Source organism: Apteryx rowi, unplaced genomic scaffold (genome assembly GCF_003343035.1).
Source record: "Apteryx rowi isolate R43461 unplaced genomic scaffold, aptRow1 scaffold_0, whole genome shotgun sequence".
Lineage (NCBI taxonomy): Eukaryota > Metazoa > Chordata > Aves > Apterygiformes > Apterygidae > Apteryx > Apteryx rowi.
The window spans coordinates 7,173,638-7,190,883 of NW_020447195.1; the positions used below are offsets into that span (position 1 = coordinate 7,173,638).

The window sequence follows — 17,246 nt, forward strand, 5'->3', positions numbered from 1 at the left end:
TCAGAGAAGCAACCTATGTCACCTCAGCAATGTGCATCCAACACTTAGTTAATGATTCCATTGAATAATGTACTACAGGTGCCTTGCCTTTTCCAAATAACCAAACTGGTAGGAATTGGGTTTTCTGTTTCACAAAGGATTTTGTGCAATTTTTTCCAAACCAAGCCGAGCCAAGCCAAACCAAACTAATACTGAAACATTTACAGTTCCACATACAAATGAAATAATTCAAAGATAAGATAAATTTCAGGTCAAAAGCTTTCATTTTGATAAAATCAAAATTTTTTGTTCTCATTTCTAATTTTTATATTTGATTTCTAATAGTCATTCAAAATTGGAAAAATCAAAATACCATGTTTTCAGAAAATTGAAATGGAAACTTCAAACTGGAGCATTCCAGGGCAGTTTTCTTCTAAAGGGAATCAAGAAAGAGAGCATGCCTGCAGAGATCCACGCAGCAGAAAACATTTTTATAACAAGGATGAGCTCCATCAGAAAACATCTGCCTAGCGCAAGAAAAAAAGCTCTTCGGTTTGAGTCTGGTTCTTTGGAACACAACAAAGGTGTTCAAAGGCCCTTCCAGCCACAAACGATTTACCCCTATCCTGCCGATTCAGTCATCGCACTTGGTTTCTTCCTGCTTTTGGGATGCTAAACGAAGGAATAGGGGTTTATTCCTGCCACCAGTTCTCCCTCCCAAAGCTCAGGAGAGATCTCGCTCCAAAACCCAGGGAACCTTTCTGCCTGCTTCCCCCTTCAGGTCCCTCTCACTAGATAAATGTATGCTTTGTACAGAAGTAGAGCACCCTCCGTATAGATTGCTGGGTTTTGGTTGCTCTCACCAGTGCTGGGGTTGTATGATTCAGGACTGACTAGTAGACGGGAACCCTTTAAAGCTGAGCTCTTCCTCTGACATCCTCTCTAGCACCATTTTTAGAGGTAGATACTAATTCTAGGCAGCACTGAAAGTTAACAGTCGTAAAGGTACCTCTATACCAAAGGCCTGAGAGGTCATTTTGATTCCAGTCACTGTCTCTGCCTTCTGGCATGGACCAAAGGGAGCCTCTTTTCATTTTTTAACTCCGTACCTGAGGTGCAAAGACAGATGCAATGATAATAAAGGAGAGAACATGCAGAGCTGCATTACAAACCAATTCATCAGAAAGCAGAGCACGCTTGCCTTACAAATTTGCCTGCAGCTCTTGTCTGCTGTGTTATTTTTAAACTGCCTGCAGGTTGCAGATTTTTCAGTGGCCCTTCTCCTAGCAGTGTACACAGGAGATTTAGCAAGGCACAACTTCCATTACCATGAATCGAATTCAGCTAAATACCCAGCCCATTAAAACACAGCCTTCTCGATCTTCCCTGCTGCAATTTGCTTATTCACAAGAGAGCACTCCAGCCCCCTTACAGCCCCTCTCCGTAGCAAGGTTAGTGCAACTCAGCTTTCAGGGCCTGATGTGTCCAGCTGCCAACAGCAGCCCATGGCGCACGGCCCGCAGTTGCTGTGGTCAGCAGCCTGGGCATCAGGCTACCGTCTTGTTGGCTCATCATGAGAAAGCCAAGAAGATAGACCCAACCGACTAAGCCACATGCTCCACTTCACAACACTTATCACCCAGACAACATCATCTCAGGGCCAAAAACATCCGTGGTGCAAATGAAGGCTATATGCAGGCATATGGCACTCTTCTGTCACACATCTAGGACTCAAACTCCACCATACTCCCAGCAAACCTGCCTCACTTCTGTGAGAGTGTGGATGGGATGGAGGCAGGACTTGCCACCAGTGAACGGGAGAGCTTCCAGCAGCAGAAAAACTAGGCAATTCCTATGGAGAAGGAACTAACAGGCAGAATAGTCTTTTTATGTTGCAGCAATATTTTAAAGAAGAAAATGAATAGGACACTGTTCAGAAATGCTGATCATCCGCAACTGCTGCTGAAGTAAACCAAAGCTGCAGATACTCAGACTCTCGGGGGGACCAGGCCCTGCGGCCAGATGTAATGAACATTACAGTTTGCTCTTTTCCTCTCTGTTGCATGGTTTATTCTGCAGTCCCGAGCAGAGCCCGTTAGTTCAGAACCTCTCCCCTAGCCTGACTGGGGGTGTCTCAGACATCAAACCAGTCCCACCGCTGGCCGGCGTCAGGAGCCCTAGCAATTACCCCAGCTAGCACGGTGAGGAGCACTGGCCCGGCATGATCAGTAAGGGAGCAGCCACATTCATTCACATTCATTTCCATTCCTCTCACACACATGGAGTAGATGACAACTGTATCATGTATGAGAAGCTTGTTTTGATTCTGGATCTCCAGCATGAAAGCCTTTGCCCTCCCTGAACAAGGTACAGCAAGGACTTGAAACCAATTTCAGGAGGAGAGGGGAAAAAAACCCCAAAAAACAAAACCCCCAGCAAGCTCCAGTCGGAGCAAACCTCTTTGGCCCCACAGGGCTGACGACCGTCTCCTCGCAGGACGGTGTGCGACCAACTGGCCTGTGTGAGCAGGGATGGCCAAGCAGAGTCTGGCCTGCCTGTGTTAGGTAGGGTTAAGCTTGAGGTAGGTTAAGCTTGTGCTGTGGGTTAAGCTCAGGTTAAGCTTGTGCCATGGATTAAGCTCGGGTTAAGCTTGTGCCCCCTTGGCCCTGTGCACACTGTCCCTCATCCTTCCGCATTACGCTGCCAGTTAAGCTGTTGCTCGTTTCTCCCTGCTGATTCGGAGGAACCAGTTTGGCTCTTGGCTGTTTGCATTTCACAGACACCCTCTACGTAACTGCGTGGCCCGGCACCAGGCTATCAGGCTCTGGGAGAAATAACCGCGTTATTCCACCGTACAGTTAGCATAATTAAAATATTGACTGCAGATTAGAAAATGTGCTGAATATTTCAGAGAGCAGTTGGAGGGTTGGCAAATCTTCACAGCTTGCTGGCTGCGGAAACTGGCTGATGCTGAGGTGTGCCTGTTACTCCGGTAGTCAGGGCTGCACGTGGGAACTGCTTTTGTGCTGTCAACTTCTTATCTCGCAGGCAGGCAACCCACAACACAGGAAAAATGAACTGACTGGGAATGAGGAGCTCCAAAAGCTTCCTTGTGATTCGTATTGCCAGTGAGACCATTTCCTCGTTATTTATGACTTGAGGACATCTGTCTTACAGTGTCTCTATCTATTTTTATTTGTGTCCATCTCTCCAAATGCACAGTGTAGGAACTGCATATGGTGAGAATGTACCAGGTGATAAAACCATTTGCTTAAGAACTCTCTGTACTATGTGAGAAACATTAATAGAGCTAAAAAAGCCCATGAAAACCTCCGCTGGAACATTTGTTTTAGCCCCTCTTCCTTCTTTGACGTTTGAGCTCTAGCTGTACTTCAGAGGACCGCAGCTTAAGTCTAAAGGGATAAATCTCTGCATTTGCACAACCAACAGGGCAGAGGGGGATGGAAGAAATGCAGTTTACAGGGCTGATGAAAACTATGGAAACGTCGATCGCTGCAGAGCGCTTAGGGAATACTCAGTGCCTTTGCAGCACCCCCTCATTCTCGTTCTTAGGGGAACATCTGGGACAACAAACAAACATTGCTAGAGACGCACAGGTCTGGGTTTGAATGATTTCCTGGTTCTGTCTAGATCCCCTGTATCTGGCAAAAATGGTGAAGTGATCTCATGCTACCAGTGCTCGATAAAACATGTGGGTGATGCCAAAGCCACTTTGCAGACACCTACATCCTGAATGAAATGCAGCAGGATCAGCAACTTGCCAAGACACTGTTTTAAATCAGCTGCTTATTTAATCCTCACTTACATGCTTGAGAAATTCCCGGGACGGTAGGAAGTGTTTGAGCAGTCTCGCAAGCAAGGACAGGGACAGCTGAGCTGTCCTACTCCACAGTCCTTTCCAGGGACGAGGTTCAGATTTAGTCTGATCTACGACTTTTTTAAGATCAGCTAATTCCGTGAACATTTCCATTGCTACTCAATGGTTGTCACAAGCAATGGCCAAATGCTATTTTCTGAGGCTTCTATTACAGCTTGAAAGTCATCATAATAGCAGATTAATAGCAGAGCCACTTTGTGCCATTTTCCTTTCTCATTGCCATCTCTGTAATCAAGCAGCTCTACTGCATCAAAGCTTATTTCCGTGATACTTCTCATTTCCGAATATGCAATTAGGAAAGGAGCAACCCGTGATATCTTGGCAATCTAGCCGGTGTCCATAAGCTACTGCCCTTCTTATATACTAGGGTCCTTGCTAGCTTCTGTTTTCTGCTTCTTAATACTGACCTCCAAACTGTAATTCATAAATATCATCTTTGGTAGACACCATTCTTTCAAAGGCAAAATATATTTTAGGTATATTTTAAATATATATTAAATTTAAAGATCAAGATAAACCCCAGGAGAATGCAATGAAACAAAAGATGCTCCAAATTCAGTAGAATTTAGAAATAGAAATTAGAAATTCTAAATGTAGAATTTGGGCATGCACAATGAGAGAGGAAAAATTGTTACAACCTTTTCTCTGTTCTGACAGCTAATATGGCCAATTTTTTAGTTTGTCTCCACTTAATGATTCATCTCTATTACCAATATTTTCAAAATTAAATGGAAGAGGAGAAATGTATTCATTCCCCTGCTGTGTTTAAAAATCTTCCAAAATTTGTTTCCTGTTTACTTGGATACCCCCACCTCCATGCTGTGATTTAAGCATTTTCACCCTGTTAACTTAAAAACAAAGCCTAGAAGACAGTGTATAGTTTTTATCTTGCAGTCATAAAGCAATTTATGATAAATGCTGCTGTTTCAGAGAGAAATAACTTGGAAATGTACGTATGTTCATAGCTCCACATTGCTCATTTAAATTATAACTGATTGTTGGAAAAAAACAATTGTCATTCAGCTTTTATTCATATAACACGTCTGACGACTGAGGGCAGTTTCTCTTTTAACAATTACTGTATTGGTGCTCGCGCACAAATCTCAATAAAGCCATCAATATCCCCATTTATGGACCTGTGCTGCTTTCTTTCATGGTACTGGCTAGCACACAACCGCCACTGGTCTGTATGTATTGTTTCATACAAGACTTGTTTATAAGCAAAACTAACAACCTATTTTGAAGACAAACTATTAAAAATACCTAAACTGCTTTTCTGGCTGAAGCATTATCTGTGAGTTGCTGTGGCTTGGCTGGACAAAAGGGAAAGAATTTTCCCCTTAGCTTCCTCAAGGAACATTTGCACAATAGTCAGAGATTTTACTTACGTAGCATATATCAAACAAGCTATTCTTATATAAAAGATTTGCATTAGTCCATCAGCACATGTGAGGAGAGTTCATTGAAAAGGCAGCAATATCCTGTGGCCTGAGAACAGAGTTAGAAGCTGGGAAAGCAGAAGAGCCCTTAGCTTTCTCACACTTTCTCTCAGCTTTTCGTAAAGGCTTTTGGTCTGAATTTTTCTAAGGGAACATTAATTTTACATGTTTAACTGGAGACTTTATTGGCCTTATTTACAGATGTGTTAGGTTTCTACTGCTCCTACTAAAGCTTGCGGGAGCTCCTGGCTCCCCGTGTTGCAGAGGGCTGCAAAGCAAAGCTACACACAGCCTTGGGGTACAGTAACACCATCACCTCCGTGAGTAACAGGCACAGAGTCGGGAGAGCGGTGGAGTACGCAAAGGGTGTACAAATGCAGCACAACCCCTTCCCTAAGGCCAGACTAATAACCCTGACAGATCCCTGAGGGAGGGCAGCAGAGTTACTCTAATATTTGGCATCCAGACAGGTACCGTGCAAGACGGTAGCCCGGCGAGCAGCCGGGAGGAAGCACCAGGCTGGCACAACGACGTTAGACGTCTCTGTCTGGCTCCCCTCAGCCTGGCCACGTGCTTTAGCAGCGCAGTGACTTTCTCTCAAAGTCTTGCACTGCTCGACTGAACGCTCCTCAGCTGGGCACCGCCGCAAGCCTTCCTTATGAAGCCTGCGCTGCAGGGCACTATCTAACCACGAGCTCTCCTGTCTCCCCTGCTCAGATGAGATGGAGCAGTCCCCTGCAATGCGTTCTGACTACCTGGTCTCAGGGATTCGAACTCCACCAGTGAGGAGGAACAGCAAACTGGCAACGCTGGGCAGGATCTTCAAACCGTGGAAGTGGCGGAAAAAGAAAAATGAGAAGCTAAAGCAGACATCTGCAGGTAGGATGGGCATGAGGCAGCAAAAGGCAAAGCTTTCCTTGGGCAGAATTTGTTTACATTGGCAACATTAATGATTACCTGGTCTAAACTTAATTCAGAGATTTCAGCAGGTTATAGATTAATAACATTTAAGCCTAGAAAGGGCCCTTATAGTCTGACTTCCTATATAACACAATATAATACATTTCAAAGAACAGGTCAAATACAAGAGCAAAGCATGAGCTTCAACACAGACTGTTTTTCATGGACCTTCTCTTCTCCAAAATAGGTCACATTTACGGCCCCACAGATCATCACCCCTTTTATTTGGGGTGAAGATTATGTAGGTCGCAGTAACATTATGAAAAGTGACAGGAGGGAGCTACACCATGTAAAATGCCTTCCCTCCAGCAGCTGTGTCTGCAGTGACGGAGCAGCCGAGAGCAGTGCGTGCTCTCGCTTGTCGCCAGTGGTGCCCCAAGAGATCAGCGGAGACACAGACTCACTTGCCTTTTCCTAAGGTTCGATGGTGCAATTTGCTGCACTTGCCCGGGCACTCTGGAGCGTCACAGCAAAGGAAGCCGCTTGCTGCAGCAGCTCCGACACTGCAGTTAACAGCACGAAGGCTACGGTAGCCCCCTGTTATCCTGTGTGAAATTATTCTTATCACCAGCGTGATCAGGCAGCAGGTTAGGGCGTAAATCTCCACTCTACCTATGGGTGATTATACTGTTGTTTTAAAAAAGGAAAGGGCACAGGCAGGCTGACCAGTCACATCTATGCTCCCCAAAACAAGATCCTTGCAGTTCTGTACAAGCATGCTGCAGTCAAGAGTAGAGGGAATTCCTTGTTGCAGCTTTCTCACTCAGTTATATGCATGCCCTGCTGTTAACCAGTGCTCTGTGTCACGCTACAACTTCTTGCAGTGTTGGAGAAGAAGATGACAGCACGGCAAGGTCGGGATGAACTCATTAAGAAAGGCCTCCTGGAGATGATGGAACAGGGTAAGTAAAAATTCTCATCTCTCTTATCATTTTCTGGACAACAGGAAACACATAATTGCAAGAGAAGGAAGCTGACAATCAAATAAAAAGGAAAACCTTGAACACAATGAGGAAAAGTCAGTATCTGAATTAAGCAGTTGTCTGTTCAAATTCCTGCCTGCTGCAGTCAGTCCATGAAGTTTGATTTTTGATGTTTTACCGTCTTGAATGCAATTCCAGCTTCACTGTTTTTATGCATTGGTACAAATGTGAGCTAGTACCTATGTTTTATGCAACTGCTTTAAACCTACCTAAATCCAACTGCCAAGAAACTGTTAAAGCTGGTGTAAACATAAATGTAAGCATACAGATGCATTCAGCAGGGAAGTTAGCATGTGTAGTCCCTGAATCCAAATCTTATAACATGATACTAATGTGATGTTTTCAGCTATCTTTCTGGTAAACCAAGTTTGTGACAAAACATATTATCATTCTGCCTGTTTTTTGATCACATGGAAAAACGAAGCATTTGGTAGTGTCATTTTAAAGCTTTCCTAAGTGCAAACCAGGCTCAGCAGAAGTCACTGAATGAAAGATGATGAAGAGTCACAAACATGGACAAGGACTGTGGTCAGGGCTCCGCAGCCCTGACGGACGCCGCTATCTGATCAAGGGAGACAGCGATCAGGAGAAGCATCCTGCGAGATCAAGTGAGCTCCTAGTGTTACGGGCAATATTGCCATTGCCATTTCCATCTAAACAGAGCTAAAAAGAATTCCATCTTTGAAAACTTTATAGCACAAAGTACTGTCATGAAGGCAGACCGGCCTTTTGAGTTTGACCAATCCGATAGACAGAAATGATGTTCTTTGAAACCAGTAATTGAGTTTCTTTGTACAAAAGAAATCCCAGGCCTAAAAATAGCCTTCAGGACRACACTCGCTGACGGCACGCTGCAGTGTAACCGAGCAACTGAAGTCAGAAAAAGAGCATTTTAAACAGGATTTTTTTTTTCATTGCAGTAAGGCAATTATCATATTATTTTATTGGATATCTTTTAATAGAAGTTTTATGTTGAAGACATAAAATCTATCAAACCATCAGCTTATTCTAAAATGGAAGTTTTTAAAAGGCTCATTTTTAATTCCTGTCCATTGAACCGTTTCTGTCTCTCATCATTCTGGACAATTATTTGCCCTATTAGCATAGTAGCACTACTGGATAGAAAAAAAACACGTTCCCCAGTTCTGCCAGGGGTATGAAAGTTCTCAGTAATCCATGAATTTGAAGACATGGGTAGTTAGAGCAGTGTGGAAGAGCAGTAAAAAAACCTTCTGTAGAGCACATTAAAYGGTAATAATAATAACTGGAATAGATTTTCCTTGTCATAAAGAACTATTTGGGAGGAAAATATAAGATGCTAAGTTGCCAGATCATTTTAAAAATATCATTAGGATAAATACATCTAGTCCATGAGGAGTGATGACAAGCTGTGCTTTTAAATGGCAGCTACAAGCAGACTCTCTAGGTTTTTCTTCCTACCTGTCCGTTACACAGTTGCACAGAGCTCCACAAACATCAAACAAATTTACAGGACCGCCCTGTTGCTCAGAAAGGAAAGAGTGGCTAACAGTCACTTGAAGGACATTGCAGCAGCCTGCAAGTTATTTTTCTTTACACAAAGAGTTTTGTGAATCTCCAGGGTTTTTTTATTGTATTATTAGCAGAAGCAGCTTATTAATGGTATCAAAAATTGACCCAAATAATTCTCAGTAAATGATTAGTGCCCTACTTGGACTGAGCTAGAGTGGCAGCAGTTTCAAGGCTAAGTCCTCATTTATGCAGTACGTTGCAACTGTCAAAGCAGCAGTACTATGCCAAAGGGACTAGAGTAAATCCTTAAATCCCTCTATTTCATCAGGCTCTACTCCGCTTCCAGGGGTCTGGGTTGTGCTCACTTTCGCAAAATAGTCCAAACAGGGATGAAGCTCACGTCTGAGACAACTGCAAATCTGCTTCGTGCGTTTCCAACAGCTGTGTCACACTCCAGTTTCGAAGCGTAAGGTCGGGCGGGCAGCCGAAACCCCAGCATTTGGAACCGGACTGTTTGGCTCCGAGCAAACCACACAGCTAGCGCAGAGTTTGCATCAGTCTGTGAGCGGCCCAGGGTGAAACTGTGCCGTCCTTGCTTCGGCAATGACTCATCCTAGCRGGTCATGTCACCCTTTCTCCTCACACAACCCCAAGGCTCAGCTGCCCAGATGCTGCGCGGTGGCAGCTGGAGCTGCGCTGCCCGGACCCTCCTGCCCCTCGCTACTCTCCACCTAACCCCGAGCCCCCCTCTGCTCGCACACACACCCCACCGCTCCYTCATCCGCGCCGTGGCTGGGCAGGAGCCGGCCTCTGGCAGCTGCTGTGCCTTTCGTTAACTCCCAGACCCTGAAATACAGCTTCACTCAAGGGAACCCACTTGCATCCTAGAAGCTGCAGGGTGCAGAATCTGCAATATGGTGAGATTCGTTCCCAACTAAATTAYGGCCCTGCTTCTTCTTCAGATCACTTTGCAATTCCCAAGGCTCTCTGCTACTTTCCTCGCTGCTAGATCTAAGGTCTATACTTTCTCCTGTCCCCTGACTACCTCTAAAATACAGCATTAAGACCCRCTGCAAATCAAAGCAGCATATTCACATCGATTTAAGCATGAGCTGCTCGTTTCTGACCAGGAGCATCACTGTTGTGAGTCCCAGACGCTCCTCAATAGAAATTCTTCAATGGGGCTCTCTTCTACTTGTCATTACTCGTTAGTCGTTACCCTTTCCATAGGCAGGGATGTAAACGAACTAATATCTCTGTCTGCAGCTTTACCGTGGCACAGCCGTCAGCGGCTTGCCACTCTGACGGATGGGAGCAACTYGCAAAGCAGAGCTACCTTGAAAACGTTTAGGGAGCTTTCCCCCCTATTCCTCCTCACGGTGAGCACAAATCTGATCAAATGTAGCTGTACTTACAGCCCTGACAGATAAGAGCTGCCTGTCAAATAACGCAGGCAGCTGTTAATACACCAATGGTTATGTATAGGCTGGCTCCACAACGAGCTGAAATGTAGGCAATGAACTTTTTCCCCCCTCCCCTTTCCTGTATCATAGCAACTGTGCTACTGCAGGGGCTATTTTAAGAACAGTAACTTTTCACCAAACGTGATTATGAGGCAGGCTGGGTGAGCTCAGCTTACAAAAATACTGCATCCGTTCCGCAGCATCCCTGGGCCAAAATCTGATACCCTGACTCAAAAGGGCAGTAAATTACTCCGCGGATTGTCTAAACAGTATTAAAAAGGAGATAGCTGTGAACGCTCATTATTTTAAATCAGTGTTCAAGAAACTTGTCGTGCTATCGTTGCAAGAGAACACAGCCGTGTCAGGCACTTCCAGAAAGGAGCGTCTAGGGCTGCGAAATACAGGCGAGGAGGTCGGGGTGTGCAGCAGACCTGTCTGTCAGTGCAGAGCGCTGGCTACGGTGGGGAGTAATTGCTTGGGTTTGCAATAGTGATGTTGACTTTGTAAATTTTGAGACAGTCAGGAAGTAAAAGAGGATAGTTTGTATTCTGAGGAATCTTGCCTGAATAGGAGGAGAATACTAGAAAAGCTTCAGTCATCAGGATGCGTACAGCTGCAGGGATCACTGGCACAGAAATCTTTCAGCGTAAGCAAAGAGAGCAGTTTCTAGGTCTGCATGAAGAGGGATTTGAATTTCTGATCAGCTCAGTCACACAAGACACGCTTTTGAAAGCTGAGGAACTAATACTGCGCTCAAAACCTACAGTCTGCCGGGAATATTAGCAGCGCTGTCTTCATTAAGGCTCCAGCGTTTCTCCTGGGGCAGTCCTGGATGGCAGCGTGTCGTGCATAGAGCCCAACACGACTCTGACATGTCGGACCAACCTGAGCACGTGCCGCACCATGAGCTCTGCTTGTGCAAGGGATTCCTGGCTCCTGGACACCTCTGATTTCCCATACATGTGCCCATCCCCTGCACAGCAGATGCTTTCAGCATACAGTGAACTTCTTGTACAAGTACGATGACCGTTTGTCCAGGCTGCTGGCTGTCCACAGGAAAAGATGTCCTGTCTAGAAAACTGGTTGGATATTAGTATCCAGATGGGCTGACCTCCACAAGTTTTGCATTACAGGTGCTCAGCACCATTAGAAATCAGATGCTGCCGTAAGACAAATCTCAGTCCCCTCAGCACTGCGACATTACCAGCAGCTTTTAGGCACGCACTTCTAAAGAGGATAGCAGGGAGTTTCAGCTTTCACTGCTCGTGGTTGAGTTAACATTAAATTATTTGGTGTTTTAGATACTGAAGGCAAAGCCTGCACTGGTGACGATGCCACAAGAGCAATGCAGAGTGACCCTCCGGTGCCTGCGTGCCAGGCGCTTGCTTCAGAAGAGGTGCAGCAAGAGAGTACGACAGCAGCCCCAACAAACGTGACCTCGCTTGGGGAGGAGCTGCACTTGGATGAGCTGAAAGAAGATGCAGGTATTGGATATAAAATATTAAACAGAATAGAAAATGTTAAAAAAAATTTTTTGCTTAGCTGCTGCACGAGGAGCCAAATATGTCAGTGTATTAGAGGGTCAGAGCACCTTGTTCAGCTCAGCGCCCCCCCTTCCTAGGCTAGCAATCTGTACTTAAAAACAGTGACTTTTTGAGACTGCTACTATACTGAGGGACCACACAAAGCTGGGCGTAATGGGATTAGTTGGATTATGAGACAATCCAGTGTGGGCATGGCGCCCCTTTGGTATTAGCAGTTACTGCTGTGAAGACAAAACAAACTCTTAAAAACATTTCTCAGACTTCTGTGTCAAAGCTGAAGTTGCTTGTCCTGGCATGGGAGAACAACATCCATGCACACCCCTCACTGTCCATGTCATCACCTATCTACACCATCCTGCAAATACCAGAGAAGTTCAATACCAGGAGCAAAGATAAACCCGTACCTGCTGCTAAACCAAGTTCCTTTCATGCAAACATCCACAAAACATACCTCAGCTCAGACTGCAAACCTGAGTTTTGAGTTTGTTTCACACTGCTATAGCAGAGAAAAGCTGACCTAATGGACTGTTTACGATAGCTTAGCTATGAGAGCAGGGACCGTTCTCCAGGCACCCGGTGTGGGAGGTACAGTGAGGCAAATATGGCCTGATTGCCACTGTACTCCGGCGAAGTTCAGCACAAGAGCAGTTCCTTGGACCGGTGCAGCCAGGGACAACCAAGCAGCTGGAGGGTTTCCATTCCTGACATCAAGAAATGCAAAGCTGAAGCAACCCATGCTTTATCCTAGTTTTGTGAAGAGTGCGACATAGTGATTACAGATCTTCCTGCCCATCCCATCTGGCTGATCTTTATGTCTTCTCCACCTGCCCTGGTTGTCTTTTTCTCTCCATGCCACCTCTTCACACCCTGTGCTCCTTGGGGTTCAGGCCCCTGGCCACATTCACCAATCCCACCCCTACCTGCTGGGGCTCACTAGGCTACGCTGTCTGCTGATGCCTTCGCACTGCTTCAGCAGCTCCTAATGGAAATCATTCTTTGAAGGGTTCTCCATTTCTTAGCATTATACTTTCCCACTTCCTTCTCCTCCTGCCCTTTCCATTCCCATGACTCATGAAATTTTGTTCCTTTTACTGTTTTGCTTTTATATAATATTGCTTTTCTGACCTACGTGGGAACTGCACTTCTAGCTCTACTCCTCTTAATTGCTTTGACAATAGAAACTCTTCTGTCTCCCAACAAGTACCTTTCCCTTTTCATGACTGCTCACTGCAAAGATTTTTTTAAGCTCAGGAACACCTTTCCATCACTTTCTTCGTTTCAACTACATGTATTACTTCATGAAGAAATATCCCAAAACAGATTTGCTACATGTGGGCTTCTAGAGATTTATCCTTTCTCTTACTTCTCTCAAAAAAAAGATGAAAGAGAATTGGACATTGACAGCTTTTATTAACATATGYCCTTATTGCTCTTTTCCTTTCTCTCCAAACTCTAGCCTGTATTGCTGTGTTTGCCTTTGTATCACACTGAAAATTTACTGGGGCAAGACCCATGCATCTCCCTGTTCTTGCCCAGTGTTTAGAACAATGAGATCCAAATCTTGACCAAAATCCTTCAGGCACTACTGTTACTGGTAATAACACATTTTCTACAGCATTCCATTCTATACCACTAAGCAAATTTCTCTGTACTTCTAGTTCTTTCATTGGGGCAGGACAGATTATCCTGGAAAAATGGCACAAATAAGGTATCAGGTATTTAACCTCATGGCTCTGCAAAGCATAGTACTATAATTAAAAAAAMCCCAAACTTCTACTCCATTTTAATTTGTGGATCAAGGCTTTAGATTTTATTTCTGAATCATCCCTATTTCTTATGTCCCTTTCTAATGCTAGTTCTTTTTATTGTCTCCCTGGCATAACCTTTCCTGTCTTCTGCATTTCCTCCCTTAAGAGAGGTATCATTTTTCCAGCCTCAAGAAAATAGCAGTGGAGTTACATTCTCCTGTCTCCCTGCTCTGGGAGACTCCACTCCCATTTGTTGGAAGTCCTCCTACCTCCTTCATCAGCGACCTCTGGCTTCTAAAATAATTATTGCCAATCTATTCCTCCTGTGCTAATTTTCCCCTGTCTGTGCATTCCAGCCTTCCTCTCTCCAGTGTGTCTACCTTAGGAAAGGCATTGGGTGGGTAAGCTCTTCAAATTTGTCAGAGAAAAGGTGCTAAATCTGTAATAATGTTTATCCTTGGGTTCAATTCAGGCCCAATTCAGTAGGGGTCCTTCCACAAATTTATCTGAGTATTTGACCAGATAGAAACAAAATGAATATATTTGCTATATATTCAAGTCCCTATGTTGTATTTCATTCTGAGGACGTGGGATGAAGGCCAGGGAGAGGAAGAGGAGGGAACAAAAGGAAATATTTGTAGAGACCATGTTTGGCTAATACACAGAAAAAGAACAGCCTAGGCAGAGACAGGGCAATTTTTCCCACCTAACCTAGCCAAAGGGCTTGGGGGCTCTCCCAGGGGACAATTTCTACCTAGGAGCGAGATGGCATTTTGACAAGTGGTACTCCATGAATAATTAGCTACTCTGCCAAGGAGTCTAGTGCTGAGCCCTTGAAATATGTTCAATAGGTTGATATTCACTCTGCAGTATGAAATCTGTTAATAGGTTTGTGTACTCAAGACTCAGGTCTGCCTTTAGACTCTGAGCATGCTATTATTAACAGAAACCACCACATAAAAAAAATAAGCAAACCGTTCTTTGCAGGGAATGTAAAATGGACGTTACCAGACAACAGCACACAACRCCAGTTTGTTTTTGTGGTAGCAATCTCTGAATAGGATGGAGTTTAGAAACCAGCAGATCTGTTTGCCCGCAGCCAAGCGTATTTTGGATCTGCGTTCTCTGCAGGCAAGGCCCCACGGGGGCTGCTCGCTTTCATTTGTGCTAAATGGTACCTCGAGCCACAGGGAGGCCTGTTGACTTCAGGGAAGTTACTGGCAGAAGAAAGTATTGCTCAAAGCATCAGAGTCTGACTAATTTTCCTATTAAATTACTAATATCTACTGGAGCTCTTGATCTTTTTGTAATGTAACTCATTAGTGACTTGATTTTTCTCTACCTCGATTCCAAATTTTTCTGTGTGGTAGGCACAAAAGTACATAGTGATTCTAGCCTAGAACAATACRTAGTGATGCTAGCCTAAAACAAGGCATTTCCCTAGGAATGTATACTTAAAAGAAAACTTTTTTTTTTTTTTTAATTGAGGCAACTATCACATAAGGCAGCTTTCCTACCAAGCCAAATTTTACAAGAAATCCTCTAACAATGCATATTTATCGTACTTCCCTGTCTTTCTTGAATGATAAATGCTCATTCTTCTCCTTCTAGGCATACTCATTAATCTGTTTGTCAACAAATTAAATGCTATTATCTTGCCAATACTGTTGTTTCCAACTGCCTCAGTGCTCTGGTGCCTCCCCATGCACTCTGAATGCGAGGATGCTGTTTGTTCATTAACACAAAGAGTTTGTATTCCAAACAAGACATAAAACTGAGCCAAGAAAAGGCTTGTGATGTGGTAGCCGTGGATGCCCACTGTTGTGAGTTTTTAGGAGATGCTTTGGGGTGGTGCAGAGGAAGTGGCACTTTGTTTAGACAATCCAGACTGCTAGAAGATATGAGACTTGTCATTTATCCACCCTAAATRGATGCCTCTGAAACCTCACCTGTCACCGGACCATCTATTTCCAAACCTAGGAGGACAAACTCATCCTCTGAGCTTTCATAGATAATCACTTTCTCCGCTGTCCTGACTATTAAATATTCATTACATGTAAAACCAAACAAACAAAACAGTGCTGAGGTGAGTTTTTTTAAACCCAGAACTTCCCCCTCTCTAGTTCAATCATTAAGTCTCAGAGAAATATTCCTTCTTGCTTCCTCTGTCTGCCAGCATTTCATGGAGTCTTAGCTGCCCAGAGGCAGGAGGAAAGGAGAGACGCAGGGACTAGGTGCTCCTCGTGCGAGCTCTGGTTTTGATGTCTCTCATGCTGAGGGGAAGGTCAATCACAGACCTCCCAAGGCARAGATCTAGACATACGCAGTGTGCACAAGGCAAACAGTGAGGCCCTGTGTGAGTTTACGCACCTCCAGAGTCAGCAGGGACCTGAGCGGGATTCAAGGATGTTAATTTTGGACTTAACCACCAAAATTCCAACTAATTCCTGCTTTAGCCTCGCTCCCCCTGTGCCCCCATCACAGCCAGGCCAGTCTGAGAAGCTGCTCAGTGATTCAGCCTGTCCTGACTTCTTTCAAGAGCGAGCACTTCTGCCATCTTTCAGCAGACAGTCCTGAAACAAGCACTGCTTCACCACCTCAAATAGAGGCTTTGGTGATTGATTGAATCTTTCCTTAGGCACTTCACCTCAAAGTCTGCTCTCTGTTCCACACGGATTGCTGAGATCCAGGGGMAAACCTTTCCATGACAGGCTGCTCTTGGTTAACAGCTTCAACCTCAGGAGAGGTGTAACAGCTCTGGAATCAGGTGCAATAAGAGAAGACTTGGGATGCAAGTTGAAGTCATATATTAAATAAGATTAAAGCTAAAATGTCCAAATAAACATGTGCAACAAACAGTTGTAAAGCGAGCGTTCAGGTAATGCTACAGATTAGACACTCTTTGCCCTTTGCTTGTCTGTTCCTAGCACAGGCAATACTCATTCAGCAACTTTGTGTCATTGCCGTTGAACTCTAAGAAAATACACTGCAGTTCTCAAAAGTTGCTTTACCTCACTGTTTTCATTATTGAAAAAAAAAAAAGAGCGAGGGAAAAGGGTTTTAAGGGGAAATGGAAAGTAAGCAAGGCTCAGCAGTTTTCTCAGGAACATCAAAACTAACATTTCTTCAATATCTTCATACATTTTATTCTTTACCTGCCGTGGCTGGTAGGCTATTTCACACATTAATTATTTTCACTATGGAAAAGAAGTGCTTCTAGCTGTGTGCCATGTGTTCTGTTTTTCTGAATGTTCCTGGCATTGTCCCCTGGCCTATCAGAATTATTAACTTCATGTTCCATTAATTTTACTCATCCTTCTACTAGCCAAGAAACCTTCAGCACCCACGGAAGAATTAGAAGATGCCAGCCTGCCAGCAACTGAAGACAGTCCACAAGCCTTACTTGTTTCTGAATCCACAGATTCTCCCCAGAAACAGACAGAAAGAAACCCAGCACAGCTTCCCAGCCCTCCATTGCTCCCAGCTCCACCGTCTAAGGCAATCTCCAAAATCACAAAGAGCGTAACAGGTCAGTCATTGCTGGTCAGTAAAGGCTCTCCCATCCTTTGTGCATTGTTCACCCAACAGTACAATATATCAGGTTTTTTTTCCTTACATCCTTTTTTAAGCCTTTTGCCACAAGCTACTAAGACTCAGGCTAGTCATACYGAATGAACAGCATGCTAATGATTTCCAGGAACCGAGCGGTCTGGCTGCCTGATAACAAAGCACTGATCTTTG

The 17,246-nt window shown here is 44.4% G+C and overlaps 1 protein-coding gene across 1 annotated transcript in view; it reads left to right on the forward strand.

The window, feature by feature from the left end:
* Positions 1-2,782: 2,782 nt before the first annotated feature.
* Positions 2,783-17,246, forward strand: part of PHACTR3 (phosphatase and actin regulator 3) — a 55,582-nt gene continuing 41,118 nt past the window's right edge. The window contains exons 1-5 of the mRNA XM_026092013.1: positions 2,783-2,792; positions 6,034-6,195; positions 7,101-7,178; positions 11,515-11,697; positions 16,831-17,034. Of these exons, the coding sequence (XP_025947798.1) occupies positions 6,039-6,195; positions 7,101-7,178; positions 11,515-11,697; positions 16,831-17,034 (622 nt within the window). The 5' untranslated portion in view covers positions 2,783-2,792; positions 6,034-6,038. The remainder of the gene's footprint in view (positions 2,793-6,033; positions 6,196-7,100; positions 7,179-11,514; positions 11,698-16,830; positions 17,035-17,246) is intronic.